Source organism: Aspergillus welwitschiae (genome assembly GCF_003344945.1).
Source record: "Aspergillus welwitschiae strain CBS 139.54b unplaced genomic scaffold BDQ94scaffold_52, whole genome shotgun sequence".
Lineage (NCBI taxonomy): Eukaryota > Fungi > Ascomycota > Eurotiomycetes > Eurotiales > Aspergillaceae > Aspergillus > Aspergillus welwitschiae.
Genome location: NW_020798746.1, coordinates 7,006 through 34,704, shown reverse-complemented (window position 1 = coordinate 34,704; position 27,699 = coordinate 7,006). Strand labels below are relative to the sequence as shown.

General features: G+C 47.6%; 10 protein-coding genes and 2 non-coding genes across 12 annotated transcripts; 5 read left to right on the top strand and 7 right to left on the bottom strand.

Moving 5' to 3' along the window:
• Positions 1-216: 216 nt before the first annotated feature.
• Positions 217-1,850, bottom strand: BDQ94DRAFT_163266 (putative exo-polygalacturonase; the record flags this gene model as incomplete). Its single annotated transcript, XM_026769707.1, has 5 exons — positions 217-575; positions 635-946; positions 1,009-1,091; positions 1,154-1,410; positions 1,470-1,850. The coding sequence occupies 5 exons, from the start codon at positions 1,848-1,850 to the stop codon at positions 217-219; spliced, it is 1,392 nt and encodes a 463-aa protein (XP_026620825.1).
• A 644-nt stretch (positions 1,851-2,494) lies between these two features.
• BDQ94DRAFT_163265 (DODA-type extradiol aromatic ring-opening family dioxygenase) lies at positions 2,495-3,617 on the top strand (the record flags this gene model as incomplete). Its single annotated transcript, XM_026769706.1, has 5 exons — positions 2,495-2,534; positions 2,587-2,730; positions 2,789-2,975; positions 3,052-3,177; positions 3,254-3,617. 5 exons carry the CDS (start codon positions 2,495-2,497, stop codon positions 3,615-3,617), a joined length of 861 nt encoding a protein of 286 aa, XP_026620824.1.
• A 390-nt stretch (positions 3,618-4,007) lies between these two features.
• Positions 4,008-6,468, bottom strand: BDQ94DRAFT_184220 (bifunctional terpene synthase/polyprenyl synthetase family protein; the record flags this gene model as incomplete). Its single annotated transcript, XM_026774595.1, has 8 exons — positions 6,178-6,468; positions 6,082-6,110; positions 5,742-6,004; positions 5,088-5,688; positions 4,885-4,991; positions 4,671-4,834; positions 4,375-4,622; positions 4,008-4,322 (listed from the first exon to the last, which is right to left on the bottom strand). The coding sequence occupies exons 1-8, from the start codon at positions 6,461-6,463 to the stop codon at positions 4,008-4,010; spliced, it is 2,013 nt and encodes a 670-aa protein (XP_026620823.1). The 5' UTR covers positions 6,464-6,468.
• Positions 6,469-7,825: 1,357 nt separating this feature from the next.
• BDQ94DRAFT_184218 (Mycolic acid cyclopropane synthetase-domain-containing protein) lies at positions 7,826-9,506 on the top strand (the record flags this gene model as incomplete). The annotated part of the gene is made up of 5 exons (XM_026774594.1): positions 7,826-8,044; positions 8,100-8,162; positions 8,223-8,843; positions 8,902-9,183; positions 9,242-9,506. 5 exons carry the CDS (start codon positions 7,826-7,828, stop codon positions 9,362-9,364), a joined length of 1,308 nt encoding a protein of 435 aa, XP_026620822.1. The 3' UTR covers positions 9,365-9,506.
• A 162-nt stretch (positions 9,507-9,668) lies between these two features.
• BDQ94DRAFT_175258 (uncharacterized protein) lies at positions 9,669-10,207 on the bottom strand (the record flags this gene model as incomplete). Its single annotated transcript, XM_026772483.1, has 2 exons — positions 9,669-9,938; positions 10,007-10,207. 2 exons carry the CDS (start codon positions 10,205-10,207, stop codon positions 9,669-9,671), a joined length of 471 nt encoding a protein of 156 aa, XP_026620821.1.
• A 3,030-nt stretch (positions 10,208-13,237) lies between these two features.
• Positions 13,238-15,777, top strand: BDQ94DRAFT_184216 (fungal specific transcription factor domain-containing protein; the record flags this gene model as incomplete). The annotated part of the gene is made up of 5 exons (XM_026774593.1): positions 13,238-13,360; positions 13,500-13,997; positions 14,070-14,455; positions 14,505-14,852; positions 14,909-15,777. 5 exons carry the CDS (start codon positions 13,238-13,240, stop codon positions 15,468-15,470), a joined length of 1,917 nt encoding a protein of 638 aa, XP_026620820.1. The 3' UTR covers positions 15,471-15,777.
• BDQ94DRAFT_t249 lies at positions 15,649-15,746 on the bottom strand. The gene has a single exon. It is a non-coding gene; the product is annotated as a tRNA-Gly (tRNA).
• A 112-nt stretch (positions 15,778-15,889) lies between the features above and the next one.
• BDQ94DRAFT_153135 (uncharacterized protein) lies at positions 15,890-16,551 on the top strand. The gene has a single exon (XM_026768086.1). It carries the CDS (start codon positions 16,085-16,087, stop codon positions 16,370-16,372), a length of 288 nt encoding a protein of 95 aa, XP_026620819.1. The 5' UTR covers positions 15,890-16,084; the 3' UTR covers positions 16,373-16,551.
• Positions 16,552-17,103: 552 nt separating this feature from the next.
• On the bottom strand, positions 17,104-17,215 carry BDQ94DRAFT_t248. Its single transcript has one exon. It is a non-coding gene; the product is annotated as a tRNA-Leu (tRNA).
• A 2,193-nt stretch (positions 17,216-19,408) lies between these two features.
• Positions 19,409-20,413, bottom strand: BDQ94DRAFT_175256 (ATP-grasp domain-containing protein; the record flags this gene model as incomplete). The annotated part of the gene is made up of 1 exon (XM_026772482.1): positions 19,409-20,413. The coding sequence occupies one exon, from the start codon at positions 20,411-20,413 to the stop codon at positions 19,409-19,411; it is 1,005 nt and encodes a 334-aa protein (XP_026620818.1).
• A 520-nt stretch (positions 20,414-20,933) lies between these two features.
• BDQ94DRAFT_163260 (acyl-CoA N-acyltransferase) lies at positions 20,934-21,764 on the bottom strand (the record flags this gene model as incomplete). Its single annotated transcript, XM_026769705.1, has 3 exons — positions 20,934-21,011; positions 21,110-21,300; positions 21,353-21,764. 3 exons carry the CDS (start codon positions 21,762-21,764, stop codon positions 20,934-20,936), a joined length of 681 nt encoding a protein of 226 aa, XP_026620817.1.
• Positions 21,765-23,491: 1,727 nt separating this feature from the next.
• BDQ94DRAFT_163258 (Aspartate/glutamate/uridylate kinase) lies at positions 23,492-26,700 on the top strand (the record flags this gene model as incomplete). The annotated part of the gene is made up of 4 exons (XM_026769704.1): positions 23,492-23,574; positions 23,699-24,518; positions 24,598-24,767; positions 25,329-26,700. The coding sequence occupies 4 exons, from the start codon at positions 23,492-23,494 to the stop codon at positions 26,698-26,700; spliced, it is 2,445 nt and encodes an 814-aa protein (XP_026620816.1).
• Positions 26,701-27,699: the final 999 nt, after the last annotated feature.

The window sequence follows — 27,699 nt, the reverse complement described above, 5'->3', positions numbered from 1 at the left end:
ATTATATTGGAGGCGCTCAGAATCAGCAATCGGTACATTCCCATCAACATCAACATCTAATTACTATAACTACGTTGGCAACCAAATAGGATTGCTGACATTCTTATCAATCACATCAGTAGCTGGACATACACAACTGACGATGTTGAACCAAGCTGTTCAGTACTTATGCTACCGGAAATCTTGAAGCGCCTCAACGAGAACCTGTTTGCTAGGCTAACATCCCCCAGTAGCACTTGACCCAACACACACATCTCCAGTGCAATTGAACCCAACGGTCCCATCCACATTCCCACACAGATACTCTTCTGCATGGGTCGTATTCCCCGCTATTCGCAAACTTACATTCTCGATAGTGATATCTTCACACGGGGCAACAGCACTACACTGAAAGCTCGCAACATCTGAGGAGTCTGTAGTTCCAGAGATATCGGTGAAGACAAGATCGCGAATCTGAAATTTGGAATTGGTGCAGTTCCCTGAAGCACCAGAGAACGTCGTACACTGAGAGATTGTAAATGGAGCACCTTTGAGGTTGTTGGTCTTCAAGTTGGTTGCGACGATGTCGGATGCATCTGCCATGGTAGTATGGTTAAAATCAACAAGAGACTTGGATAAAATTACGTGGACGTACATCCCAAACCCCCGCCGCCTCCATTAGGCGGATATCCGACCTGGTCACCCGTCCAAGTCTTGAAGTACACGGCATGAGTTGTCTTCTCATATGTGATGTTTGAAATTTTAAGGCGTTCAACAGTCTCAAAAGCACCATTATATTGGCCAATACTCCCGATGGCAATTCCTAGGCCGCTAGTGAAGGTGCAGTTTGCGATCGTGATATCTGTAGAATTGGCTTTCGTGCTGATACTATCATCACCGTTGACGACTTCCCAGTTCGTGAATGTGATGTTTTTGCTGTAGATAGTATTTGCACCGTCGGTGTTCTCTATTCAAATAGGGTCAGAGACGTGACTTGCATCCCGATTCAACATGCGGAACGGTACTAACGTGCTGAATCGCCGTCATCATACAGATTGTTCACGTAGATGGAATCGAACCACGAGTTCGAGGTGTGAATGATAGACATTGTCCTGTATTGTTAGCTACATGCATTCATTTAGCAAGATGGCGCAATATGAATAACGATACCTACCACATCTGGCTCTGCACGAATCGCAACCCCTTGAAGACTGCGCCCATTGCTCCCGAGACCGTCAGCTGGTTCGGTCGCCGTGGGTAATTCGACGTCGATCCAACATATTTATACCAGGTTTGGCCACTTCCATTGAATGTTCCGTATCCATGTCCTTCAAAGACAATGTCTTTGCCACCCAAGATCCAGGCAGTGGATTGATTCTGGTAGCCGACGGGGAGGGAGTGGTTAAGCCAGTAGGAGATGTTGGTGCTCCACTGTCCATTGTCAGAAACAAACAAGAAACTAATATTGCATACAGAGGTAATTTATTTACCAAGAGTGTACCCTGTAGATCAATCTCCACATCATCGAGCCATGTCGTGTTCATAACAGAGTTGATATGGTAAGTGTTATTTGAGAATATCACCCGACCACCGGAACCACAGGTAGTCAGCGCGTCGACAATTGCAGGCACATCATCAATTTCTGAGGATCCGCCTGGTTTGACTTCGCATATGGTTCTTGCATGACCATTCCTCGCTTGGTCGGATAGCGAGATGGAAGGGACAATGAGAGAGGTAAAGAGGAGGATTTTCAACGCTATAGGTGCCATGGCTTGATTACTCGGTGAGAATGCTGTCTTCAGGATAAACCACAAATGTAACTGAATCACAAGCACGTAAATATACTGGGCTGCAGGGCTGGACCATGACATGCAACCCCTCAGTTCCCGGGGTAGGTTTACCCCGACGTGCACGAAGCCCAGTTGTGATAGGTGCAAATCATCGCGAGCATTTCTCCACGATCTGCAGTTCCCAGGGGTAAGAGCCTATCATCGTATTCGCATATATATTATGTTTGCATCCTGCAGAGAATGTAAGTGTCCGCTTTAGCTAATATTTGCCCCCGCCAGGCTCTTCGAATATGCGACCACGCGTACTACTATAGTGTAGTTCCACCTCGAGTCGAGACCCTAAGTCGAAAGCCACTCTCGGCTCGGCATATCACCCATCATGGGATCTGTACACTATACATATATTGTATGCCTGGATCATTCTATACGGACCATTGTAGTGATGATGATGCAATCTTCACCTATCAATCGCCATCGCCCACCATCCAGCCAGCGGCTAAATCATTAAGACCTCTCCACTTTCTGCCCCAAACGAGCCAATCTCATTGCTTTCCCCAACGCTAACGTGCGTTTCCACGAGACTGGCAAATAGAGATAATGGCATATAAAATTGACCCTCAGCCCCGCCTTTCATCTTTGTCCTCTATATTCTCTCACTTTTTTCTCGGCTTCTCTAAGTGGACATATGCGCCGCAGGGAACGCCGAAGCAGCAGCGATGTCAACCATGTCGAACGAGAAACTCCCGACATACTTTATCGGCCACGGTGGGAGCCTCATGTCTTGAATTTGTACAGCAAGTTTACTAAATATTAGCAGGAGGAGTGAGCATCCTCTTCAAACCCGGCTACGGGCCCGTCCAACAAGACCTCCGCGAGATCGGCAAGGAAATCAAGGCCCTGAAACCGGAAGCAATTGTCATCACCTGCGGCCATTTTCAAGGCGAAGGTGATGCTATTGAAGGTAAACGATTTAAAAAGTAGGACCCACTACTGGAACTCTCTAAAACATTATGCCACAGTGAACCTAAAAGAACCCACCAAAGTGTGGCATGACTTGGGCCCTTCCTGGCACACGACATTCCCCCACGTCTTCAAGTATCAGTACGCACACAAATCGTCTAGAGCCTTAGGAGAAAAGGTATTGCAGCATCTTCTTGATCAGGGGATTAAAGCGAGGGGAGTGGAGCGTGATCTTGATCATGGAATGTCAGTTCTTCCCCTGCGCTTTTGAGAAGCCGAGACAATCTCGATCTACCTAGACAAGTGGCCTAATCCAAACCAGATGGGTGCCTTTCAAACTCATGTTTCCAGAAGAAGACGAACTGGATATTCCCATCCTGCAGATTTCCACCTACGCAGGAAATGATCTGAATGCACACGTTCGGCTGGGTGAAGCACTTTCGTCATTGTATGTTTTCACATTCAACTCATGCATTCAGCATTGAAATTTCCGTATGCTGAAAGAAAAGCTAATCGATCGTCAGACCCGGGCGCATTCTCCTCATTGGATCAGGCATGATCGTCCACAACCTCCGAGCTACGCGTGAAGGAACAACAGACACAACAGTAGCTAGATCAATAGAAGATGCGGCTCTGAAGGCCTTATCTGCCCCGACCCCCAGCGAAAGAGACGCACAGTTTCTAGCCTTCCAAGAACGTGAGGATTGGATTGACGCTCATCCGACCGAGGAACATGTCCTGCCATTATACATGACACTGGGTGTCGGGCGCAATTGGTCGGAATATAAGGTCTGGAATCAGGATCGGTATATTGTAGGACAGTCGTATCTGTCGTTTCGTCTTGGAAAGCTGCCTTTGACAGGTGATCGCTTGAATGGGCATCTTTAATGGTTAATGCTCTAAATAATGCCCTCGGACGGCAGGTGATCTTGAATAATGACTGCAGCAAGATAATAGAGTCCCCTTATTCGTAGGGCCCTAGATATTTGTAGTTCTACGGCAAAATTGTTGGAAGAATATAGCAATGCAAAGTCTTTAACGGTTGGGTACAAAAAACAATTGATTGGCTAGGTATAACCATGCTTTTCCCTGAGGCCTCAATACTGACTTAATCTTCTAGGCCTAAGGTGACTTATCCTATATGGGTTTGGCCTCTTTGATGCGGTCGCTCAGGGTGTTGCTCACTTAGTACCCCTCATCACCGGTAAAGCCCCAGTGAGCGTTCGAGCTGAGCCAGAGCGTTTGAAATAGGGTGAACACAGACAGACCACGCTCATATCACAGCTTTAACCATAGCAATAAGGCCTTCAATCTTTTATTGGGACCAAGGGTAGCCTCAACTCGTTCCAACGTACCCATCATTGCATCGAACAGCTGCAATGCAGTTTCTCGAGCATGTGCAAGACTACCGACCTTTCTCATCTCAGCGACAATATAGCTCTTCATATCTAGCGACAGCTCATGGCCATTCTCTCGATGGAACAACAGCCCCCGCAGCATATCCGCCTCGGGACTGTTTTGCAAAGCATGGATAAGAGGGAAGGACAATTTGCCCTCCGAGAGATCCTCGCAGTAACCTTTTGTTCCGGTATACTATGTCATGTCAGAACTGTCTTTCACTCAATGTATCCTACTAGGTACATACCTCATCTGACGTCAGATTCAAGTAGTCATCTCGGATTTGGTAGTATCTTCCCATCAGCGTTATGAGTTGCATAAGATCAGGGCACGGCTCCGCCTTCGACTCAATCTCCAGAAGGCGTAATGTCATCCTGAAGAGCCCCCCAGTTTTGTTATCGACCATAGTAAGATATTCGCCCGTTGTCGGACACGTCTTCTGAAATTTCCAGTGAAGATCAAGAGCTTGCCCAAGGGCAAGCGTCTCTAGTTCGTCTGCAAACGTTTAGAAAGGGTTTGAAGTAGGCTTTCTTGGTTACTGACCGAGAAAGGCTGCTTTGCACGCGTCCTGTTGTAGCTGGTCTAGGTCACGAGTCGCTTTCGCGTATAAATAGGTTGCGCTATTGACAGTCTGAGCTTTACCAAACACTATATGTGCGGCTGGCTTCCCACGACGGAGCATTGAGTCATCCTCAATGTCGTCGATCCTGGCTGGCATGAGCTTATACAATGGCCGATCAGCGAGGGTAATACTGACATGAGGGTCGAGTGGAAAATCATATTTGTGATGTGCTCTATGACAGAGGCCGAATCATCTGGCAAGTGGAGCCAAGACCGCAGGCATTCGATGAATTTTGAAATCGTCTGCTTCCCGGGCGTTGATCTAGTGTATTCGTACGGAGCCATACATAGCTTCTGCTGTCAGTAGTGTGTCAGAACTAGATCCAAAGAAGTTCTTACCTGCTCCGCTGATGCCTTCTTAAATGGCGCTAAAATGTCCCCCTGACCTCCGGCTGAAGAATTCGTACCGTCTTTTCTGAGAGTCTCTGAAGATTGCTTAAATGAAGCTGGTGGAGGATAGCCATGGAGTCTGTAGTTTCTCTTGTTGCGACATACAAGCTGCGCTCGGTCTTCTGCAGTCGTCTTCAGCTTGATTCCATGGTATCTCGGTGAGATAGCCTGGGCATAACATGTCCCTCCAACACTGGTGACCCAGAGGGCCATGTATGCACGCAGGTCAGCTGACTTAAAGGCCGGAGAAGCTTTCCAATCATCGTAATTTGTAAGAAATTGTCGCTCGAGCGACAGAATTTCTCTTCTCAGAATGCTGTTTGCTTCTTCCTCCGTGTAGTCATAGTTGGCCATCAGGACAGCCATTGCATTGGGTATGACATCAAGACTTCCACTTGTGGCATGCTCCTCGAAGTCTTTATAGAAACTTTCATAATCGTTGGCTAGCCCGGTAATCAAGCTACCAAGCTTGATGAGCGATGCCACCGAGGCCTGTTCATTCTCACTGATATGTAGGTCGTGACAGATAGGAATGACCAGTTTAGCGAACCTTTACCCTATGTCAACGCTATGCTACAACCCCACGCAGAACTAGACACTTACATTCCAGCATTACTTTTACTTTTCTGTTCTTTATATGCATCAAATGTTATTTGGTTGAGAGAGGGCATCGGCTGAGATCGCAGTATCGCCAGGAATTCTTTCAGAACAATATTCTGCTCATCATCTCGGCACCCAAGCTGCGGAAGTATTCCTGTAAGTGCGCTATAGTATATATTATTGATTTCATAATCGCATGCAATTGGGGTGCCCGTCTTGACCCTAGACATGATTGCCAAGGCAAGGTCATCCACAATTGCTTGGTGCTGGCGCAGGTCAATAATAAAAGCAGTGGCATAAACCCGGATTGAGGCAGGATAGGTGGGGAAGACACATAACACACCTCATCAGTCCTAAGTGTGCCCATTTCATCTGTACTCTCTCCATTAAGCTATTGCACTCACTATTCAAATACAGGAACGGAAGAAGCGTGACATACCGTTCCACAGCGTGGCAATGGTAACAAATCCAAGCATTAAACCCCTTTTGCTTGGTGGACATTCCGGGTATACATGTGGGAAACTAGAGAAGTCTTTTTCGTCCAAAATGGATACAGGGAGCTCCTTACCAACAGCTCGGCTCCAGTCATCCTTTGCCCGGTCGATGACGCTGCTGTCAAGAGGGGGAGAAATTAGGCGACAAGGAATAATATGAAAATAGCCATCCGGTAGCTCGCTAGCCTCAACAGGCCGCGAGTGGTGGAAGGGATAATCGTCAACCGACATTGCGAGTCGTGGCTGGGATTCTTGCGGATTCTCAGAATAGAAGAGAAAAGTTGCGAAGGTGAACAAGAATGGTAGGGCTTAAATGCCGTTGCCTGTATTTAATTAAGCTAATGTGCAGGTAAACAAGCGATGACGTGTCTGAGCGTCTCGCCTTCCCCACCGATGCTGTTCGGCCACCTTATTTATAGACGTTCTCCATACATGATTGCTTGCCTATCTTTTTATTTTTTTCCTGAGTTATTAGTATTTCTTCTACCATTTGTTTTTTCTTTTTTTTTTTTTTATTCTTTCTTTTTTTTTTTTTTTTTTTTTTTTTTTCTTATTTTTTTTTTTTTTTTTTTTTTTTTTTTTTTTTTTTTTTTTTTTTTTATTCTTTCTTTTCTTCTTTCTGTTCTTTCTCTTTTCGTAGAGCACAAAACCAAACCCCATCTAGACCAGCATACCTGCAGACTCGACAAACCTGATCGGAGTAGACAGCGGGATAGATGATATGTATCAGACATACTTTCATGCCTAAGACTTTATTGTTGAAATTTTCCATCGAGATATACTGCCATCTGAACGGTTTGTCTTAACAAAAATACTGCTTATCACTAATGCGTCTTGGCCGCTTCACAATTGGTGGAAATGTCTACACAGGTAAACTACACCCATTGAGGATAGACAACATTGCATATCAAGGAAATTATATTGGTAGAATTCTTAACGGGAAAGATTTGCAGATCAACCTGGAGAAATAGAACCGCATGACTAACACAATGCTTCAGTCGTGTCATGTGAGTAATTGATTTTGTGTAACTGGATGTACAATCCCTGCTACGCCACTGTCACTCAAGATCAGAAGCCGCGGGGCTACACTCCCAGGCTCGTTCAGGTACTCCGGGTTGTCCCTGTTGGCTACTCCGTACTAAGCGTTCTCCTCATCAGTGGACAGAGAATAGCTGCGGATATCTCCGTCTTCAGGGCCGCTTGGACCCGATGGGACCCAATAACGCTAAGCCTGAGTCGGTCAAGCCGGCAATGCAACTCGCCCGGGTTGGCAGTCAGATCAATCACCTCTCTCGTTCAGGTCAAGCTGCATCTGCGTCTGCATCACTAGCCGCTATCATCGACGGATATTTTAGGCGTAGCACACGTTATTGGGCTCTGTTACTCAATCACCGTCTTTGATGACCATGAATTCATCTTGGCTTGCAGAATTACGAAGAACTAATTTTAACTAGAGCAGGAAACTAATGCAGATACCGCATCGGCATTGTGTGGCTCGATTATTGGAGAACCTCGTCGTTCCATTTTATAAAGGAGTGCTCACCCCTGTCCGAATGATAGCTGAATTCCACATTATTAGGAATCACATTGGCCATGTTGCTAACTACTGTCACCCAGTCATTCCAGTCTTATGCTCTTCGACTGGTGCAAGACACCCTACGGCGAATTTCAGCCCCGGTAAAATTGATTGATAATATCAGCGAAGAGGAGAAAATACTGTACGATGACTCGGAAATCGCAGATTCCGAAAAAGCGATTGTCCGCGTCAAAGATGTGAACTTTTGGAAAAGGGCGTTTCTCGATTTCGATCTGGTACGTATCCGGCAGATTCATGAGGGGCTTGCTATTAGCAATTAATACCTGCAAGGGGTTTGCGGAATCCTATATGTTCCAAGAAATAGAATGTGATCAACTGAACAAGATCTTCGATGTAAGCCATTCCATAATCACAAATCAACACCGCAGAACAACTAAGACAACAGCCAAACAGCTATACATCCAAAACAGTGCCACGTTCGACTCGGGAAGCTCACCCTTCCATCTCATCGTCCGTCTAGCTCAATGGTGGCGACCGAAAAATAACATTGAAAATGCGCGCAGCAACATCGCATCCCACTACGACACCTCCAACGGACTATTCACCAACTTCCTGTCTCCGGACTTGAATTACTCCTGCGCACATTTCACTAGGGACGTAACAGAGCCCCTTCAGACAGCCCAACGACGAAAAGTCCACTACATGATCAAGAAAGCGCGCCTTCAATCAACTCACCACTTACTGGATATCGGTTGTGGCTGGGGAGATTTGATCATCGAAGCAGCGCGGCTGACCGGCTGCAAAGCGACAGGAATAACTCTGTCTGAGGAACAGAAAAGTCTTGCGGACGAACGCATCCGCGATGCTGGTCTGCAGGACCGCATTCGGGTTTTGCTGTGCGATTATCGCAACGCGCCCCGACCTGAAAGTGGATTTTACGATCGCGTCATCTCGATCGGGATGTTCGAGCATGTCGGGGCTGAGTATATGGATCAGTACTTTGAGGTGATTTCGCAATTATTGCCGCCTCGGGATGGTGTGTTGGTTATTGATGGGATAACAAAGATACAACCGGTATTATACTCTCCCACTTGAAGCTTGCATGAAGAATGAAATATCTGAGGTTTGGCAGTTCCACGAAACAAACCCCCGGATGGGCGACTACATCGACCGCTACGTCTTCCCGGGCGGATACCTTCCCACCCCGAATATTCTCTTCGAGTCTCTGCACCGCGGCAGTAAAGGATCACTAGAAGTGTCTTCCGTGCTCAATTCAGGCCCTCATTACGGGAAGACCTTACTCGGATGGAGGGACAATTTTCTTGCGAATTGGGAAGATATCCGATCGGACTTTTGCGGTCGGCATCCTGAGGCTTCCACGAAGGAAGTTGAGGCTTATCGACGGCGTTGGCTGGTGAGGTTCCCCAATCCCTTATTTGATATTTCCACAGGGTACTAATGGATTGTTAAAGTACTATTTTGAGTATTGCGAAGCCGGGTTTCGTAATCGCATCTTGGGTAATTATACTATTTGCGCAGTTCGCGCTCCTGAGCCGGTTGTGGGGTATGAAGGTCTGGATATCGGTGATGCTTAGGTGTTTATATGATATTTATAGCTTTGTAGTACGATTTGATTACTCTATTAGACTGGACGAATGGCTAGGCTTTAAGGTTGGGAATTGGGAGATTCAAGCTACTTAGATTGAGAACATTGAATTGGGCGAGTTAGTATCTACTCTTGCAAATATTCAAGAGCATTATAAATCTACTATATCTACGAAATTTGTGCAAATTGATCAAATTATTGATCTCTAATCCATTTTGAGGTCTGGATTAATAGTCTATAGTACATGATTCCCAACCCCATACATCAAATTCCAATTCACTTATCTTGCCTCCTTAATAGGTGAACTCGCAAGTAACTCCATGGTCCCTCTCACCACAACCATCCTGCAAAGACTTGGTAGTGGTGCCGTACTTGATGTACCCTCCCTTCAGGTCACTGGCATCATAATCACATCCTTCACCGTTGTAAACGGCAATATCTTGGGTAAGACCAATGCTGGAGGCATCGAATGTCTGTTGTGAACTCCCGCCCTCGAAATTGGTGCAGACCACTGCAAACTTGGCGGATTCCCAAGATCCGTCCTTGGAGTTGCAGACGCGGATCTGTCCGAGTAGAGCTGTTAGATTCCTTTGTCCCACGAAGCGTTTTAAGGGCAATAGTGAGAACTTACCCATGGCTCAACGGAACCTTCACCATTAGGCTGGTAGTTGCTATCGCGGACGGAGGTGTAGTGAACCCAGAAAGTGCCATCGGCGGGCTCAACTCCTAGGTCACTGAGTCCGCTGTCGCATTCCCAGAGGGCTGATGCTAGCTGGGGGGCAGCTGTGAGTAGGAGAGCAGCAGTTGCGATGAGCGAGGGAGGAAACTGCATTTTTGTTGAAGTAGAGAGGATGTACACTGTTGTTTTGGAGAGTTTGGGTGAGAGATGAATGCGAATGATTGCTCGTTCTCGTTATTGTTGCTGTTGATAATGATTTCAGTCTTGGGGAGAATGCATCCTTTTATCTCCCATTCGCGAAGTAGGGTAACCTCTCAGGTGTATCTTCAAAGGCGCCTTTCTCCTAGCTCCCATTGACAACATCTCTGACTCTGGCAAAATATTGCAGGTAAGTATTACGCCCCCAAAGCGATTGACAGGGGCGAAAATTGAGATCTATGTCTACCACTGTTATCAGAGCACTTGCGCGGCACTTCAACCTTCAATGATATCCAAGTACGATGTTTCATCATGTTGGTTCTTGAAATTTGGCCCCATTGTTGCTTGACTGACGCGTGGCACTAGTGGGTAGACGAGTGGCGGGGTGCCGTTAGCCCCCACAATGTTGCGGACACACCACTCCCGGATTAACCCCGACTGAGGATTCTTGTCGTAAACTAGAGATTGGCTGCAGGCTGAGGCTTACTGCAAGGTTCGGTTACCATCGAAGCCTCGTCTTACATGATATGCACAGCTTGGCGAAACTTAGAGGTTGCTTGATATTTCCTAACCCGCAAGGGCGCCCCGCCCCGGGAAAAGCTTCATTATGCCAGTTTTGGAGCCTACGGCCGAGGCTATGGTTGGCTGCGCACCAAGGGCATTTACTTGTGTGCCATAGCCACCACCGATGGGGTTATAATGTAGCCCACTAAGCAGGGTAGCGATATATCTCGGACGTACCTGAGCACTTGGCACTGATCTGTGGTAAGAAAGAATCAAGCGTAACCGAAGCCTGGGGCTGGGCTTATTCGTGCCTCGCATTAGTCGCTCGTGGCCTGGCTCCTTGTGATTCGGGTGGAATCTTCAGAGTATGTCTTATCGAGAAGTCTTTCGCCCGATTGAGCTCGGACAGTGTATTAGGTCCTTGAAGTTCTGTCGCGACCTTGCCCGTGGACAATTGGCTCCCTAGAAAGGGTCACATCTTGCACACGACTCTGGCCCCTATTAGAGCAGGTAATACCAAATCTGCCATCAGATCAAAGTGCCCCGTATCTCCGAGCCCGTCAAGCTGATAAGGTCTGATCACCGCAGTGTTGTGCAACAAAGGAGAACAGTGTCTTATTGGAAACTCGGCGTTCAGTAAACAGTACATGGACGCACATTGTCCGGGAGTTGTTGTGGGGGGCACTTAGATATCAAGTCAGCTCCCTTGCCTCAGTGTCATAATGGGCATGATTTTGAGTTTAAGTAACCAAGAAGCATCTATCAGGGGAGAAGCTTCGGAAAAACCAAATATCACGGTTCTGCTTGCCCCTTCTGGCCTAGTACAACAGTAGAGGGAGCCTCGGGCCTCTCTGTAACTTTGCTTTCTCTGCGGTCTCCCGCTTTTCCTTCTCTCTCACCTGGTCACACTCTTCATACCATTCAAGTTGCACAGCATCTGTCTCATATGTCGGTCCCCTTGGCTCCTATTTAGATCATAGTACCCTTCGTCGCTCCTTTCGCCTCTAAGAAGTTACTGTCATCCCACAACAATGGCTTACCTTCCCCTTCCTTCGGGCTACGTGGACACCCAGTCCCGACAGACCTGTGTTCTGGTCGAGATACTCCCTGAAAAGGATTATCTCCTGCGTCAGGCATAGCAATTACTCAAAACAGGCTAAACTGGGATATATAGACGATGGGTAATGAAAATGCTGCGACTAACAAAGTCACGTGTCCACGTATGTGAGACGAATGAGTCTACCGACCGAGATAATGAAAAAAGAAGCAAGATCATGGTTAGGAATGTAAGCTAATGGGAATATCAGCACCCCTAGTGCCAAATATCCCGATCGGCGATCCGTACTCTTCCGGTTCTTTGACTTGGGTCATTGAAGCATGGTGCCGTTGTCGATGGTGCTAACTAATCGACGCATCTATGTCTGCGAAACGAGACGTCATTCCTAAGACAATATTTCTCGTTCGCTGCTCACGTAGATTTCTTCTTGACTGGAGAAGCATTATTTGAAGAGGATGGTAGGCCCAAGTGAACAAGATATTACTCAGAATACGGCACACAGCCATGATTCAGGCCCCATATAGTACAGCGAGATTGTGATACTCATGGGTAAGTCTCGGCTAAATATTGAAATATGGACTCAACAGAGCTGCGCGATCATTATCTTTATGGCCTAGGCTTCAAAATGCAGTGGAGACGAGATCGTCGATCATATCATGCACAAGAATAATACGACTGAACCCTGGGGGGTCACACAGCATACTAGTTTACGGTTCTAGAATACGTGCCTGTAGGTCGGTCGGAGACCACTGCATCAGAAAGGGCCCACCGAGAAGAAATTCCTGACTAGTAGGAAACAATTAGGGATTGATGAGCTGTGTGAGTTTGTGAACATGCTAAACCGAATTTCGGGCGGTGGAACGCCCCACAAAGAGCAGCTTAGAATGTTAGATTTTGAGTGGAGTTCTGGAATGTTTCTCCTTTGGGCACGTGTTGTGCGATCGATAGCTTCGGAGGTGGCGGCACTCGCCGTACATCCCGTCCCAAGTTTGATAGCTGGCAGTGACGCAAGAGGCAACACTCGCAGCACGTAGTCTATAGGCGGATAGGCGGATGGCTTTTTTCAGGGCGGATGTACCCTTTAACGAAATTGCCCGAGAAAGGAAATGGTGAGGAACCGGGTCAAGCCAACAAGATAACTTGGACGATTATTGGCCTGGTAGTGCCTTCCGCGCCGTTGTGGGCCTGCGGGAGATTGGCTGGAAGCCATTTCCATTTGTTAGCGTCCCCGCCAGTATGACCACCTCATGACCGGCCGCGGAGAAATAAGTATCGACTTTGGAGATCCAGCGAGGCAGGCGCCCTTTATAAACTTGCCTGACTGTCTACCTCACACTATCTATCATGCTTATCACTTTCTTATGAGTTGGAGGCTAGGACGTCCATCATCACCAGGTGAAATAAGGCTGAAAGATATCTAATCTATGACCGCGGAGAGAAAGCAACGGATTCTGGCCCCTGCAGCCCCAGTTAAGGACCCCGCGCCACGAGTTTCATCAAGAAAGGTTTCTACAGCTTGCTCAAATTGCCGCCTCAAGAAGGCGAGGGTTTGTTCCCACATTTTCTCATCCTCTGTACTTTGAGTGTTTACGAAGCTAACCCTGCGTCTCCTCCAGTGCAGCGGAACAGCACCATGCGACTCCTGTGTAAAGCACGATCTCGAGTGCAATATCGACGAGGCAACAGACTCCCGCCGAAATTCACCTTAAACGCAAGATCGACAGCTTAGAAGGCGACCGCGATCTGTTCGTGCAGGTGCTGGAGATATTACGAAATGGTGGCGTCACACGGGTGCATTCCCTATTGCAGTTGATTCGCAGTAATGCCTCGTTGGAAGAGCTTCAACTATTTTGCGAGGACAAACTCAACGCTGCCAGTACCCTTGATTCTACAGTAGATGAAGTCCGGTTGTCAGATGAGTCTGTCGTTAAGATACCACGGAGAGTGCTCAACATCAAGCGGCTCGCCGATCAACCTGTCTTTCGCGTACCCGCAATACCCTGGACTAGAATAACCGATGATGATCACTTTGTTTCACACCTTATTTCCATATATTTCACATGGCGGTATCCTTGCTTTCCCTGTCTTGATCAAAATCTATTTATACGCGACATGAAAACAGCCAAGCTCAGTTCCCAGTTCTGTTCGCCCTTTTTAGTCAATGCCATTTTGGCTGATGCCTGTGTAAGCCGCCGACCACTTCTATTAGACGCCGCCTTCTACTAGACATGTTATTGACATAACCATTCAATTTAGGCATACTCTGACTTCGCAGAGGCGTACGAAGTCCCCAATGATCCGTCTACGCGAGGGTTACATTTTTACAAAGAAGCAAAGAGATGTTTCGAACAAGAAGATGGGCATTCAACCATAGCCACAGTACAAGGGCTAGCAGTATTGTCAACTTGGTACGACCCATTTGTCTTTCAACTTCTATACGACCTCGAAGTGTTGATGATGAGACTTAGTGCATGCTTAATGGGCAAAGACAGACGGGGATGGATATACCAGGGCCAGCTTGCTTATGCTGCGAAAGAGCTTGAATGCACGCTTCGCACAGTATCCTCCGGCTCTCTTACTGAGGCATCTGACATACGACGAGTTATCGAGCTTACACTTTGGGGGTTGTACAACATGACAATGTATGTTATTCAATGAAGTTGTGTGTGAAGTAAAACTGACTGTTACCAGCGCAAGCGCCTTCGCTTACCAAAAGCCGCCGCTGATCGAAAAGCCTAGCCGTCCATGTCCGCCAAGTACTCATGACAATGATGACCCGCTATGGCACCCTTATCCGCACGACAACGATGGTCTCCAGGCGCACTACATGTGCTATTTCCACAGCTTATCTGACCTGACAGCCATCGTTGACGATTGGTGCACGTTACTTTTTGACGGTTTTACGAAGCCGCCGCCCAATGAGATCCAAGACATGGAAATCAAAGTCCGTAAACGTCTTGCGGCGTGGGAAAAATCTCTCCGAACATGTCTCAGGATCGAAACTGGGGGTGTGATCCTTCCTCATGTATTATGTCTACAGTATGTCAATTCTGTGTATGACAAGGTTCTCGGCTTTAATTAACAGTCTAATGTAGTATGTATTATCACAATATTTGTATCACCATTTCGGAGCTTGCCAAAGCAGCAGAGCATGGGGCAGAGAATCAGCATCGGGGGCCGCAAGAATCGTCTCTCTCTTCTGCTCGTCACATCGCCGGTTTGATGGAGATACATCGATCCTCCTGGGGCATTGATATGTTTCCGGCATGTTATATTCATTGGATTGCAGTGTCTATGTTTACTTTAATGGGCCAACTTGACGTGTTAGCGAACCAAGAGGCGTTTATCAATCTTTGTGTGGCTGCAAAAGTGGCCTCTCGACGCTGGCCCCTTGCAAGGGGCACATTACGAACTGTTCAAATCACGGCCAAGAGGCTTGGAGTAAGGCTTCCGCCTGAGACTGATACACTGTTCCTGGATTTCGAGAAGGAGATTTGGGGGCCCAAGGGTCGCAATGGACTCAGCAGCCTGTATCCCAATTTTGCTGTTCTGACAGGATCATTACGAAATGAAGCCGTTGAAATGGACAAATTCCTGGAGAAAGAGGATAGCTTGGAGGCTCTCGACCTTGCGGAAGATGAGGAAATGATATCCTAGTAGCGCAGAGACTACAGTTGATCGGGGCGTATGGCTATTATAGGAAGCACAAGGCATGAGTCACATCATCAGAGATATGTATTATTAGCGAGACAAGAACAAGAAGTCTCACTAATCAGAATGAGATTAGAATAGCAACACGCACCTCGCGCAATGTGCAAAAACAGATGATTTAAAATGCGTTAGCTGGGAGTCGAACCCAGGGCCCAACCTTTCAATCTTTGCTTTCGCAGGAGATCATGGAAGGGTTGAATGTTACCGTTACACCACTAACGCAAGGGGTGAAAAATGTATTGTCTTCTTTGCTTCATAGGCAATATAATCTTCTTGCCCTCATAATCCCTGTATTCCCTGTAGCATAGGCATGGTGGCAACACTAAGATGGATTTAAATCAGAGCAAAGAATAATAGAAGGCACACACGTCATAGAGAGTTAATAGCTTACTCTTCACTCGTCAGCCTAATCAATAATAAGCTTGACTATCATTCGCACCACCTTCCCAGGCACGACCCCACCCATCTCTTACCCCTCGACCCCCTCAGATAAGCTTTAAATCTATACAAAGTAACCAAACACACCCCTGGGTACTTCTCCTACTAGTACTCTAAGAGGAATGCCCCCTTACCCGACCCCAACCACCCCAATAATTCACCTCCTCACCCGCGACATCTGCACCATGGACAACCACCACTTCTACCGCCGAAAAGGAACAACCAAATGGATTGAATACCCGCCCGAAACTCCCCCTCCACCACCTGAGCAAGACACTCGGATAAGCAATAGTACCTATCTCCTCTCCCTCTTCCAGGAAAAGCCGGGACCAGGTAAACCTCTCCACTGGTCTTTTTTCGTGGCGCGGGAGGGAGAATCAACCCGTGCAGGTGTACCAGGTTACGGGTGATGCGGAGTTTATGGTTTATGAGCCGTCGGAGGGGGTAGTGGCGTTGAGTGAGATTGAGGAATTATGTAATGTTTTTGTGTTGGGGGGAGGTAGATGGGGATGGGGCACAGTTGGTGAAGAGCATTGCTGGGAGTGAGATGCCGCCTCGGGCGAGGAGCAGGAGGGAGGTGAGGGAGAATTGTCAGGGGTGGGTGATGAGGGTTGTAGAGAGGTTGATGGGAGTGGGGTTGGTGGGGGAGGAGAAGGTGGGTGTTTTGAGGGCCATGATGGAGGATGTTTAGATGCGGGGTGTGGTGCAGGGGGGGAAATTGTGATCCTATAGTGGTGCCTTGATGTCAGGACAGAATGGATGGTGATTGTTGTGGCTCGTCTGATGTAGGCGATTTCTTTATCGATGTTTTCTTCGCTGACGCCTTGCTGGGGCATTGGTGGTGATGCATTCAACTACTGACGTAGTTTGCTATGGACATTACGCTCGCCGTATTGTCACTGTGAAACGGAAGATTGTTGGTGGGGTGAAGCAAACTGCATGAAACGATTGTAGCCTTGCAATCATCCATAGGTGATGAAGGGAATAAACGGTAGACCAAGACTTGTGGGTGGGTAAGTGCGCAGCCGTGCCACAGCCCGCCTCGGAATTGAGTAAATTCACTTCGAAGTAGAGAAAACAGAGGTGAGGGGAATGTGATCGATGTCAGACGGTCCAAAAGTTAACTCAGAAAAAAAAAGAATGACAAGAGTGGGATTCGAACCCACGCCATCTTACGATGATCAGGAAGCTGTGAAGCTGGGTATTAAGGTGGACCTTAACCTGACGCCTTGGACCAACTCGGCCATCTTGCCGTGATTATATAAGGAGACGGGTGTATTGTGCTTTATCAAGGACCTTCATATCCCACAGCTCATCTGCTTGGTTCCGTTCAGCTTCAGCTCTCCCGTCGGCAGGCGACGGGTGGGTCAGACAGCAAGTTTCTGAGGCTCGAAACGAGGGAGGCACCGTCCAAATAATATCATAATTTTCCGTGAGATTAAGGTAGTCTCATCTAATGATTATCATCTCGCCTTTGCATTGCCGCGCAATACTGATGGCAACCAATTTCTCAGTTACCGTACCGTGCTCGTGTGTGAAAGCATAGGGTACGGCCCGGATATATTTTATGACCACTGCAGTCGTAGTACTAGTAGTAAAGCCGACCACATCATCACATCACACCCAGCTGAACTATCACCATGTGCCACTACAGATACTAGCAGCAACGTACGAGAAAAGCACCATAATTCAGACTACACCCCATCTCCCCGTGCGACAGAAGTAGGCAGTCACCTATTACTAGTAGTACCAGTACATCTTTACCCCACAAGTGGTATGCGAATTCTTAGCACTCCAACTATTAATTGCTACTACTCTTCCCCATGCTCATGAGTCACTCACTCACCAGGGTTAATGATTACCAAGGAGTATTAGTACTGCGTGGAGCTACCTCCTCTTCCGACCCGGGATTATAAACAAGCTGCAGCGTACTAGTCTATTTAGTACCTTTCAAAGCAAACCCCGATCGTGCCAGGGGCTTCTAAGTGGCCATGTTCTACCACAGACCCATCCGTGATGGATAGTCTTTATTACCTTGTGCCTTGAAAGGTACCAATAATTATTTAGTTACCCGCCCACCTCGCCATAACACGCACATAGCGTCATGATGCTCCTACTGCATGACCGACTGGAGGGAGCTCCACATCTCCTCCAGCCTGGATGCTACTAGTACTACCTTCCTACTATGTACCACTCCTCTGCCATCGGGGTTCGATTGATGCTTCTCATTTTGAACGGTATGGTTCAAACAAATATGGGTAACGTTGGAAACTGCGTCTCGTCTTTCTGAGTCCTAGCAGAACTTCCGGGCCACGTCTTCCGGACACACTATCCCTTCCAACCATGTCAACTGTGGCGTCCGATGGTGCCATCAAACACACCTGAGCGACCCCATTCCTCTACCGCCGTGCTATCGAATCATACTATATGCAGCTAGTCTAGTCCCCCCAAACAGATTTTGAGCGCATCCAAGCTTTTCCACTACGTTTTCGCAAGTCACATGCAGCTTCAATGATGAAACGGGTAACCTATCCTGGTTTAATCAAATATTGACGGCTATTTGTTCTACATATATGAGCCAAATAAAAGATGAACCAAGCGATAATAGGAAGGTCTTATACACGCCCATAGTGGCTGGGTCCAACGAGACGATTGGAGCTGAATGAATTGGCAACCTCCCAATGGCGATCCGAATGGTGGCGTCACACCCCTTTTAACTGTACTGGGAGGACAAACGTATGCCAACACGAGCCACGGGCTTTGCATCACTGAAATTGTTGACGAGAAGATCATAGCCTAACGTTATCCCATTAGAGTGATACTAGCAACCTAACAGGGCCATGGCGTATTTCCCAAGTTAGCAATTCTTGTTGCCACTTGTTAATATTGTGATCAATGCTGTGACCACCTTTCAAGTCTGGTCTATGATTTCGCCCAAGGGTCCTCTACGCTTGACTGATTCCCCCAGAAGTACTCTTCATGCGAAGGTGAGGTACAAGCCAAGACAAGACGTGAAAAGGATAAAATTATCTGTCTCCCTACCCAACGCGTATTGCAGAATTTGCTGTAGGCCCTTATCTATCCTGCTGCGGAGCTTTGTCTGTTCTAGTGCTAGACCAGGAAAATGCGGGTTTCCAGTTAAACTACGATAAATCAACGGGTACAGACTTTAGGCGATTGATCATACTCCCTTTGATTTATGTCAGGAATCACGCTAGCCTGGATTTGTGGTCGTACTTGGCATGAAGGTGAGCAAGCATCTGTAATTCCGATGGTTTGCTAGGTTCGTAGTAGTGATGATTGCTAACCCTGACACAGTTTTAACACTAGTTCTTATCCACGTGAAAACATTGCGCTTTCATTCCATCCACACCGCATGCAATGATTGACAGCAACCACCAGTCTACACATAACGAGCGCTGATGCGATTAAAGGCAGGCGAGGGCTTATGATGCTTCCAAGAGGAGGGAAAGCATATCAGAGATCCCTTTTCCGGTCTCAAGCCACAAATGGGGCTCGATGGCTTCGATCTCCATCAAAACAAATGGCCGATCCTCCGTGATGAGTCCGTCAATCCGCACGTAGCCTATTTCCCCGGAGCTCAGACCCTCTGTCGACTTGTATCCGAAGCGGCGTTGAAGTGAATTGAACACGTTTTGAACCGCTTGGAGACTCTGTAGCTTGATGTCGAGGAGGTTTGCTAGCCTAGCGGATCCACCATACTCGTCCTGAACTCGGAAGTCTCCTTTTTGGGGGGATTTGAGCATGACATGGGTAAGATGTGAACCCACGAAAACGAAGGAATACTCTCCTGTTGAAATTGCAGGTTCAAATTTCTGAATGAGCAAAGAGCTCCGGAGACCCCCAAGAGTGCAAAGCTCGAGGAAGGTCAAGTCATCCGGGGAAAGTGTTGATGTGTTTGTGATCCGCCGGGTTAGCGTAGAGGATGCAGACATAGATGGTTTCAAGACCACGGACTCTGATGGAAGGAAATCATGCACCAGAGCGTTCAATTCAGCCACGCTGTACTTCCGAGGGTCCAAAATTTTGGTCTTAGGAATAGTGAAGCCTTCCTGCTCCATATCTAGCAAGTACCGTTTGTCCGCATTCCACCGGACAAGTTTGGTGTTGTTAATGATGCGAGGAACGTTGGACAGAGGGGCATCTGGCAGGCTCCACACCGACTTTTCCGCTTTTTCAAGAAAGGCGAAGAACTTTCTGGGATGCTTATAGTACTCATTGCACCAAAGGAAGGTGACCACATCGAACTGACTGAGCACTGTTAGGATATCCTCATCCATCCAGCATTTGAGCGTGACCTGGGCTCCTCTTTCCATGAGGAGACCAGGCAAATCGTAGTTCTGATAAAATGGCCATTCTGCCCTTATCGTATGGGGCTGTTGCGTGGTGAGGAACAAAATCTTTTGCGGGGTGTCAAGGATTGGACGCATTGCGAGGACCAAATTTCAATAAGAATGATAGGGAATTAACTGAGGCCACGCAATTGCAGGCTAACAAAAATGCTATGACATGTGTCTTCAAGCTCTTGGGCTTGAACTAGAGCGATGCTTTAATACTTGGTCCTCTTTCATGGATCTGAATGAATGCCCGCTCTCTGATCCCTTCATACTCTGCTGATGGGGCGTGTGCAGCCAGGAATGACTCTGCTTGGTTACATGAACTAACAACAGCATGGCTTGATGACGCCGTATCTCCCATGTTCCACACAATTAGTACGTGCATGGTGGCGACATACAGGAGCACAACTTGCGTCGGAGTTGCCGTTCTGTCTGCGACCCAAACCCCGAATCGAGCAGAATTAAGGACAAGGTCCAGGTTTCATTGACTAAGAGATTCCCGAACATTTACTATCGACCCATAGGAGGCAACAAAGTATTTGCGGACGGAAAATAGTATACGATAGTCACGCTTGACAGCAAGGCTTTTACCTCGTGATGGCAGATCTTGCGTTCAGTCTAGTACACTAAGACTATCTGCCGCCGGAACATTACATAGCCGTCTCCAGAATTTCACTGGGACATCTAGAGCCTATACAGAGCACATAGTAATTGATTACAACACTTAATGCCATAGAGAAACCATGGAGATCATCTACTTCACTCCCCCTTAGTCCGAGGCTCTCTCACCATGGACGCAAGTCCGCAGGTCATGCTCCGAACCACGAAACCGAAACGCTCGTAGATCGGTTTTCCAGCTTCGCTCGAGTCAATGTAGATTAGAGCATCCTCTTGATCCGCTACCTGACATCCCCATATAAGGAGTAAACGCGCTGCTCCCATGCGTCGGTAATCGGTATGCGTCGCGAGCATATCAAGATCTACAGATAGGTCAGATACTTACACGTGAGAGTTTTAACTTTGCAAACTTACAGAAATTTTTCCTGCCGTCTCCAACAAGGTGATTGCGAACATCCTCCAGTCGTTGAAAAAATTCCTCGTTACGACGGGCATCCATGTCCGGGTGCCAAGGGGGAAACCGGGGGCCACGTTCCTTGGAAGTCTCAAGGGACCATTTGGCATAAGCGGCAATACGCCCAGTCTGGCTGTCAACTACCTTAAGATATTTTTCGCGTGGCTTGTGTAGCATGTCATAGCGAATGGCTGACTCCCACCACTGCCGTACTCCCGGAGTGTCAGGCCAGATAGCAAGCAGAGAAGGAATGCTGAAGGCATTGTACCACAGGCGTACCAGCTCAGGAACGTCCTCAATTGTTGCCAATTCGAGTTTGAGCGGTGGTTCTGGTGTCAGAGTGCCGGTAACTGTGGTGACTGTGGTTGCCATAGTGGGGGATTGATAATCAAAGTAAACTCCGAGCTGCTTGTGCAATGAGCTGTTGATTGGGCTTTCGCAGTTGTGATATGGAAAAATATTCAATTGTCAAACGCCACCCAAGCAAGATTGCTCAAAGGCCACCTGACAATAGAAAGTAAGAGAATCACTAGTGACCATCTTCATTTACGTCGATCGAGCGATCTCATCTGGCGGCCAAAACAGGTTTGCTTATATTAATAGTGACCGCCATTATACTTTCCTAGGGTATCCCCGAAGCGCTACTCCGCACCGCCTTAATTATGCAAGAGGTCAACTAGTGTCTATTACGGAGATTGGACTGCCAACCCCTCACGGCCGATGGGCCCCTTAGCTGGAAGGAATCCCCGGGGTCGGCCCGCCAGTGGATCCTGCCGAGTCATGTAGCATTGCAGCTAGAACCGGCCAGTGAAAGCTCGCCTTGCAAGCCCAGGCACCACTTCGGATGCACTCATCCAAAAAATGCTAGAATGATTGGCGAGCAGCAGAAAACGGTGCAGTTACTAGGCATTGCAACATGGAGCCCCCCGAGCACGTCGCCCAACGCGCTTACTGATGGATGCCATTTCAAACCCCGAGTGGCAATGCATGAGCTTACCATCTAAGAAATGCAGGTTCAGATACACACTAGTGTCAGACGTTAATACCGATGGCAGGCCAGCTATGGGGAATCTGAAAAATCCCTCGGCCAATAAAAAGGTCTGGAATTATGCAATCCCGACGACTCACCAGCACTGTCGTGGCACTCTCTCGTGGAGGCGTCTCTGGAAGATTTGTGACCTGATTGTGTAGCCTGCAGAATGAGTTAATCTAACTTTCTTCATGAGACAAGACCCATCTGCGTCGTGGTGTGGTCCTCAAGACTTCGACTGGAGGTTTCTACGAGCTCTACAAGCCCAGTCGAACATTTCTATCATACCATTGTTCTACGTCGAGGGAAAGAGAAAGTAAAGAAAAAGAATTCTATGTATGGCTGAATAGCCACAAAAGCAAGGGCTGTGACTGAAAGGGAGCATTTTCGTTGCCAACGCGCTATAATTGAAGGTTCATCCATCCATAGGTTATTATCCACTCAAATGAGGGCTGAATCGACGAGGTTACATCGAAAGCGGATCATCCAGCACAATCGCGCCGAAGCAAACATTGTGACAGGTTTACATCCAACCTGATCTGTCGTAGGAAACAGCACAATTTTAAGTATAGAGTCAACAGATCCCGAAATACCTGCATCTAGGCCTGTACCTAAATTGCAATGGCGTAAGAATGCCAAACGATTCGTCACTCAGAGACCGAGGGCATCATGCTGGCCGTTGCGCGAGATGCATACCCACAAATGGTCCAGAACAAGAACAAGTCGAGACTCAAAGCCCGAGGCCTTGCGTATGATCATCAAAGTTGGATCTCTGCTAGGCAAGATGTGGCGAATAACTGATCACGACAGAGAGCATGCACATCGATGACAGAATTTAATCGCTTGCATGATTGATGCAAAATCTTGATTGCATGCTCTACATGCCAAGCTGCTACTGTGAAGTACGTTTTGGTGGCTGGTGGCGTCAGAAAGAAGTCCTTTCTGGTTGTAAAATGAGGCTATAAATAGGGCTTCCTGGCCGGTGCAATGAGAGCTCATCATCGGAACATCGGAACACGATCTCTCAAACTATCATAAACTTTTAGCTTTTTCTATTCTTCAATTCAATATGCCTACCATCGGCCAAGTTTACCAGCTTTCCAAGACTGAAGAAGATACTTCAACGATTGGTACTGCGTACGGAGATATCAGGTATATTCAAGATATTCTTTCATATATCCTTAGGGGACTAGCTGTAATCTGGGAACAGCCATGACGATTGAATCCCTGCCTTCTTATTGCATCACAACTAGTCAAGCCATACTAACCTCTACAGCATTCTCGGCCAGAAGGTCCGCAAGACCCAGTTTGCCAATCCTTTGAATCAAGCCATCCTTTTTCTCCATCCACACTTGACCCAAACCTACAACCCACTCAAAGGCCGAACTCTGAGCACCAATGGCCCTATCCGCGCTGGAGAGCTCCTCATGGCCGACCTCCCCTATGCCGTGCTGCCAACCGTGGCCGTTGGGGGTGGCGACGACTCCATTTGCAGCAACCTGGGCTGCAGTCGACGCGTTTCCCGGCATGCAGCAAATAGCGTTACATGCGAGACTGGTTGCTCTCTCGATATCTGGTGGTGTAACGAGTCCTGCAAAGATGAAGACCAGGCCCGTCACGACTTCGAGTGCGCCTGGCTGAAGAAGTACAGCCCCGTTCTCCGCCAGGAACTCGGCGATCACGATTATTACATGCTTTGGATCATCATCCGACTCCTTGCAGCCCGGTACCTCGAGCTCCAAGGCACAACGCCAACCAACGTTCACCAGCAACTCACATTCCAAGATCGCTTCGTTAGCGGCTGGAAAGGCGTCCAGCTCCTCCGAAGCAACCGTGGCTCCTGGCCCACGTCCCAGCTTCAACACTGGACCACTCTAGCCGAAAAATATTTGTTACAATCTTCGCTCCTCCCGGAAACCCTCGACCTCGATACCCTCGTCGACCTGATCTGCGCCGAGGAAACCAACGTTTTCGAACTTTGCCCCGGCCCGACGGAGATCATCCCACACCAATCTCCGGGCGTCGAGCGCGGCACGCAGTACGGCCTAGCTGTGTTTCTGCGCATCACGCTCGCAAATCACTCTTGCGCGCCCAATGTAAGTACACATCCCACTTCCCGCCCAACTGCGTGTCCCCAAGTTGACCTGTCGCTCACTAACTCAACCCACCACGTAGGTGACACACCAAGCCGACGACCGTGGTCGAATGATGGTGACTGCACTGCGGGACATCGCGCCAGGCGAGGAGTGTTGTACCTCCTACTTCGACCTGTCTGAATACGTTGACCTGCAGGCACGTCGAAAGAAAACCCAGGAGTTGTTCACATTCACGTGTACGTGCCCGAGGTGTTTGCAGGAGGAACGGGGCCAGAATTAGTATGTGATGGATGTTATTGGAGAAAGAAAAGTCCTCATGCAGGTGGGATCCGTTTTGTGATACGTCGTTTTTGCGGGCTTAATTTTGGCTTGGCTCTGATTTGCCCAGTGGCGCTACTCCGTAGAACATGTGTGGCCCGTGCTCGTGCGGGACTTGAGACATCATGTTTTAGCAGATTGCTCGTTGTACCTCGTTGCCTCTGGTATATTTGAACTAGTAGCACCTAGAAATATATTACGGGGAAGAGTGGTCAATAACTTGCGCATGGTTGTAGACTCGTGGGTAACACATGTTGTCAGGCGGGATGGCTGGAGAACATAAAATGGCTCAGCCCACCCCTCTTATCTCAGTGTGGTCAGCTCGTATTCAGCTTTTTATGAAATACCTGCTGTCGCGATGTCGTTCCTCCGCTCTACCTTACCCTTCCTCGGGCAAATCACAGTCCGCAAATGTCTCGGCCAACAACAGCCCTTCTACACCCCATTTCACCAAATACGACAGTATTCCCCCTCCATCGACTACCAAATCAGCGCAACAAGATCTACCATCGCCCAAATCCTCAACCACATTGACTCTCAGCATACTGCAGCACAGTACCTCTCCCACTTCACCAACTTCCATTCTCCTACGCAGCAGCCCTTCGCTGTGATTAAGGTCGGAGGCGCGATACTCGATACTCACCTCCAGACCCTTGCATCAAGTCTCGCCTTCTTCAGCCGCATGGGCCTCTACCCCGTTATCGTTCACGGCGCCGGACCTCAACTTAACAAGATCCTCGAGGATGCAGGCGTGGAACCGCACTTCGAGGAGGGGATCCGCGTAACAGATGGCCAGACCCTGTCTATCGCACGGAGACTCTTCCTCGAAGAGAACCTTAAGCTAGTCCAAGCGCTAGAGGAAATCGGGGTTGCGGCGCGGCCGATCACGGCGGGCGTGTTCCAGGCAGAGCATCTCGATCAGAAGAGATATGGGCTCGTCGGACGGATAACGAAGGTGGAGACAGCGCCTATTGTTTCGGCCATGAGGGCGTCTTGCCTACCTATTCTTACGTCTATGGCTGAGACGAAGGATGGGCAAGTGCTTAATGTGAACGCAGACCTTGCGGCTAGTGAGCTGGCGAGAACGTTGAAGCCGAAGAAGGTAGTTTATCTTGCTGAGAAGGGTGGGTTGGTGCATGGGGTGACGGGGAAGAGGATCGAGAGGATTAATTTGAGCGAGGAGTTTGATGATCTCATGGCTCAAGATTGGGTCAAGTATGGGACGAGGTTGAAAATTCGTGCTGTGGAGGAGCTGTTGCGTGGGTTACCGGGTACGTCTAGTGTGTCGATTGTCCATCCGGTTGATTTACAACGGGAGGTTTTTGCGGCCTCTGGTGCCGGCACATTGATTGAGAGGGGGACAAGGATCTACAGTACTACTTCTGCGGAATTTAGGGATGAGGAGAGGCTGGTGCAGGCTTTGGCACGGCAGGGGGCTGGTCATGATGAGGTGAGGTTTTGCGTGGATGAGATGCGGAGGAATCGTCCGCTCAAGATGTATTTCAATGATCCGTCATCTTTGAGTCCATTGGCTGTCGTTGCATTTGGGTCTGGAGGCGTACCGCGCTTGATTACGTTTCCAAATGGGATTATGGGTGCGGGTGCTGTCGCTGATGATATTTTTGTTCGGATCACGAAAGATTTTCCCAAGATGGTGTGGAATGTTCGTGATGATGATGACAGACTTGAGTGGTTTTCGGCTCGCGCAACTGGGAGGTTTCAGCATGGAGGTTGGATTCTGCTTTGGCACGGATTGAATCAGCAGGAGGCTAGGCAGTTGATATTGGGGTTCCGAGATGATTATGAGGCGGATGAGGTTGAATTGGAAACGAGTGATACCTATAGACTGGCTGCTCAAGCTTAATCTGTGCTTTGTGATGGATTGTGGGAGCCAGACTGGTTATGAGTGACTATGTGCAACTCATATTGTTTATTCAATTCAATTCATTTCATTTCATATTCTTATACCTGATCGAGCCCGCTAAGTAAGATGCTAGCTATGCAGGTGCTTCACTGTTTAAAGCAGAAATATAGTCCCAAACACTGTCAGATCTCTTAAACTCGTAGTAAAACACACAAAAAACAACACATATTACGACGTAGAAAGATCGTCATCGTAGTTTAATGTAATTAAATATAATAAAAACAAAATATAATTATATAAAAACAGATATAAATAAGCATCACAGCTGACTGGCCAGCTGCCTGGCCAGTTGCTGTCAAACCCTAGGATCGCTTCCCTGCCCCAGTTAGCTTAGCCCCGTTGGTATACGTACCGTCGAACTACGTCGAGGAGGTATCAACTGATGACTATCTAAGAGATAACTAGATCATGGACAAGAGAAGAGAAGTAAGGCCGAATAGTACTATACAGCTATTTATAAGTAAATGCGGACAAGCGTTCTATAGCTAAGCTTTTAAATATATAGTTACTTAGAGACAGTAGTATTAAACATAAAGAACAGAACTAACTAAGTATATAAAAAAGTATTTTTATATATTCTATTCTCTGTATATTATATTATATACCATCGGGTCTGCTGTATACCAGTATAGTAGTTATAGACCATAATAGTATATTGTATACCATATATTGGTTCATATACTATAGTCACGTGGTATGAGGCTGTTCCGGATATTATAATAATAATTTCTAATTATACTAAATAATAGTTTAGTTTTATCTGAGTGCTGTTCTTATCAGTATTTTCTGCCTGGTGAGTCCGCCTTACTAGTAAGTTAACTAATAGAAGTCTATAATATCACTCTTTCTTCTTTAAGATTTATTGCTCTCAAGAAATATAAAAATATATATTCTTTTATTATATATTAGCTGGATTCTTCAGTTTCTTTCTTCTCCCAG

Coding starts and splice junctions, on each gene's coding strand:
- BDQ94DRAFT_153135 (XM_026768086.1), top strand. CDS start 16,085: ATGCCCCCTTACCCGACCCCAACCACCCCAATAATTCACCTCCTCACC.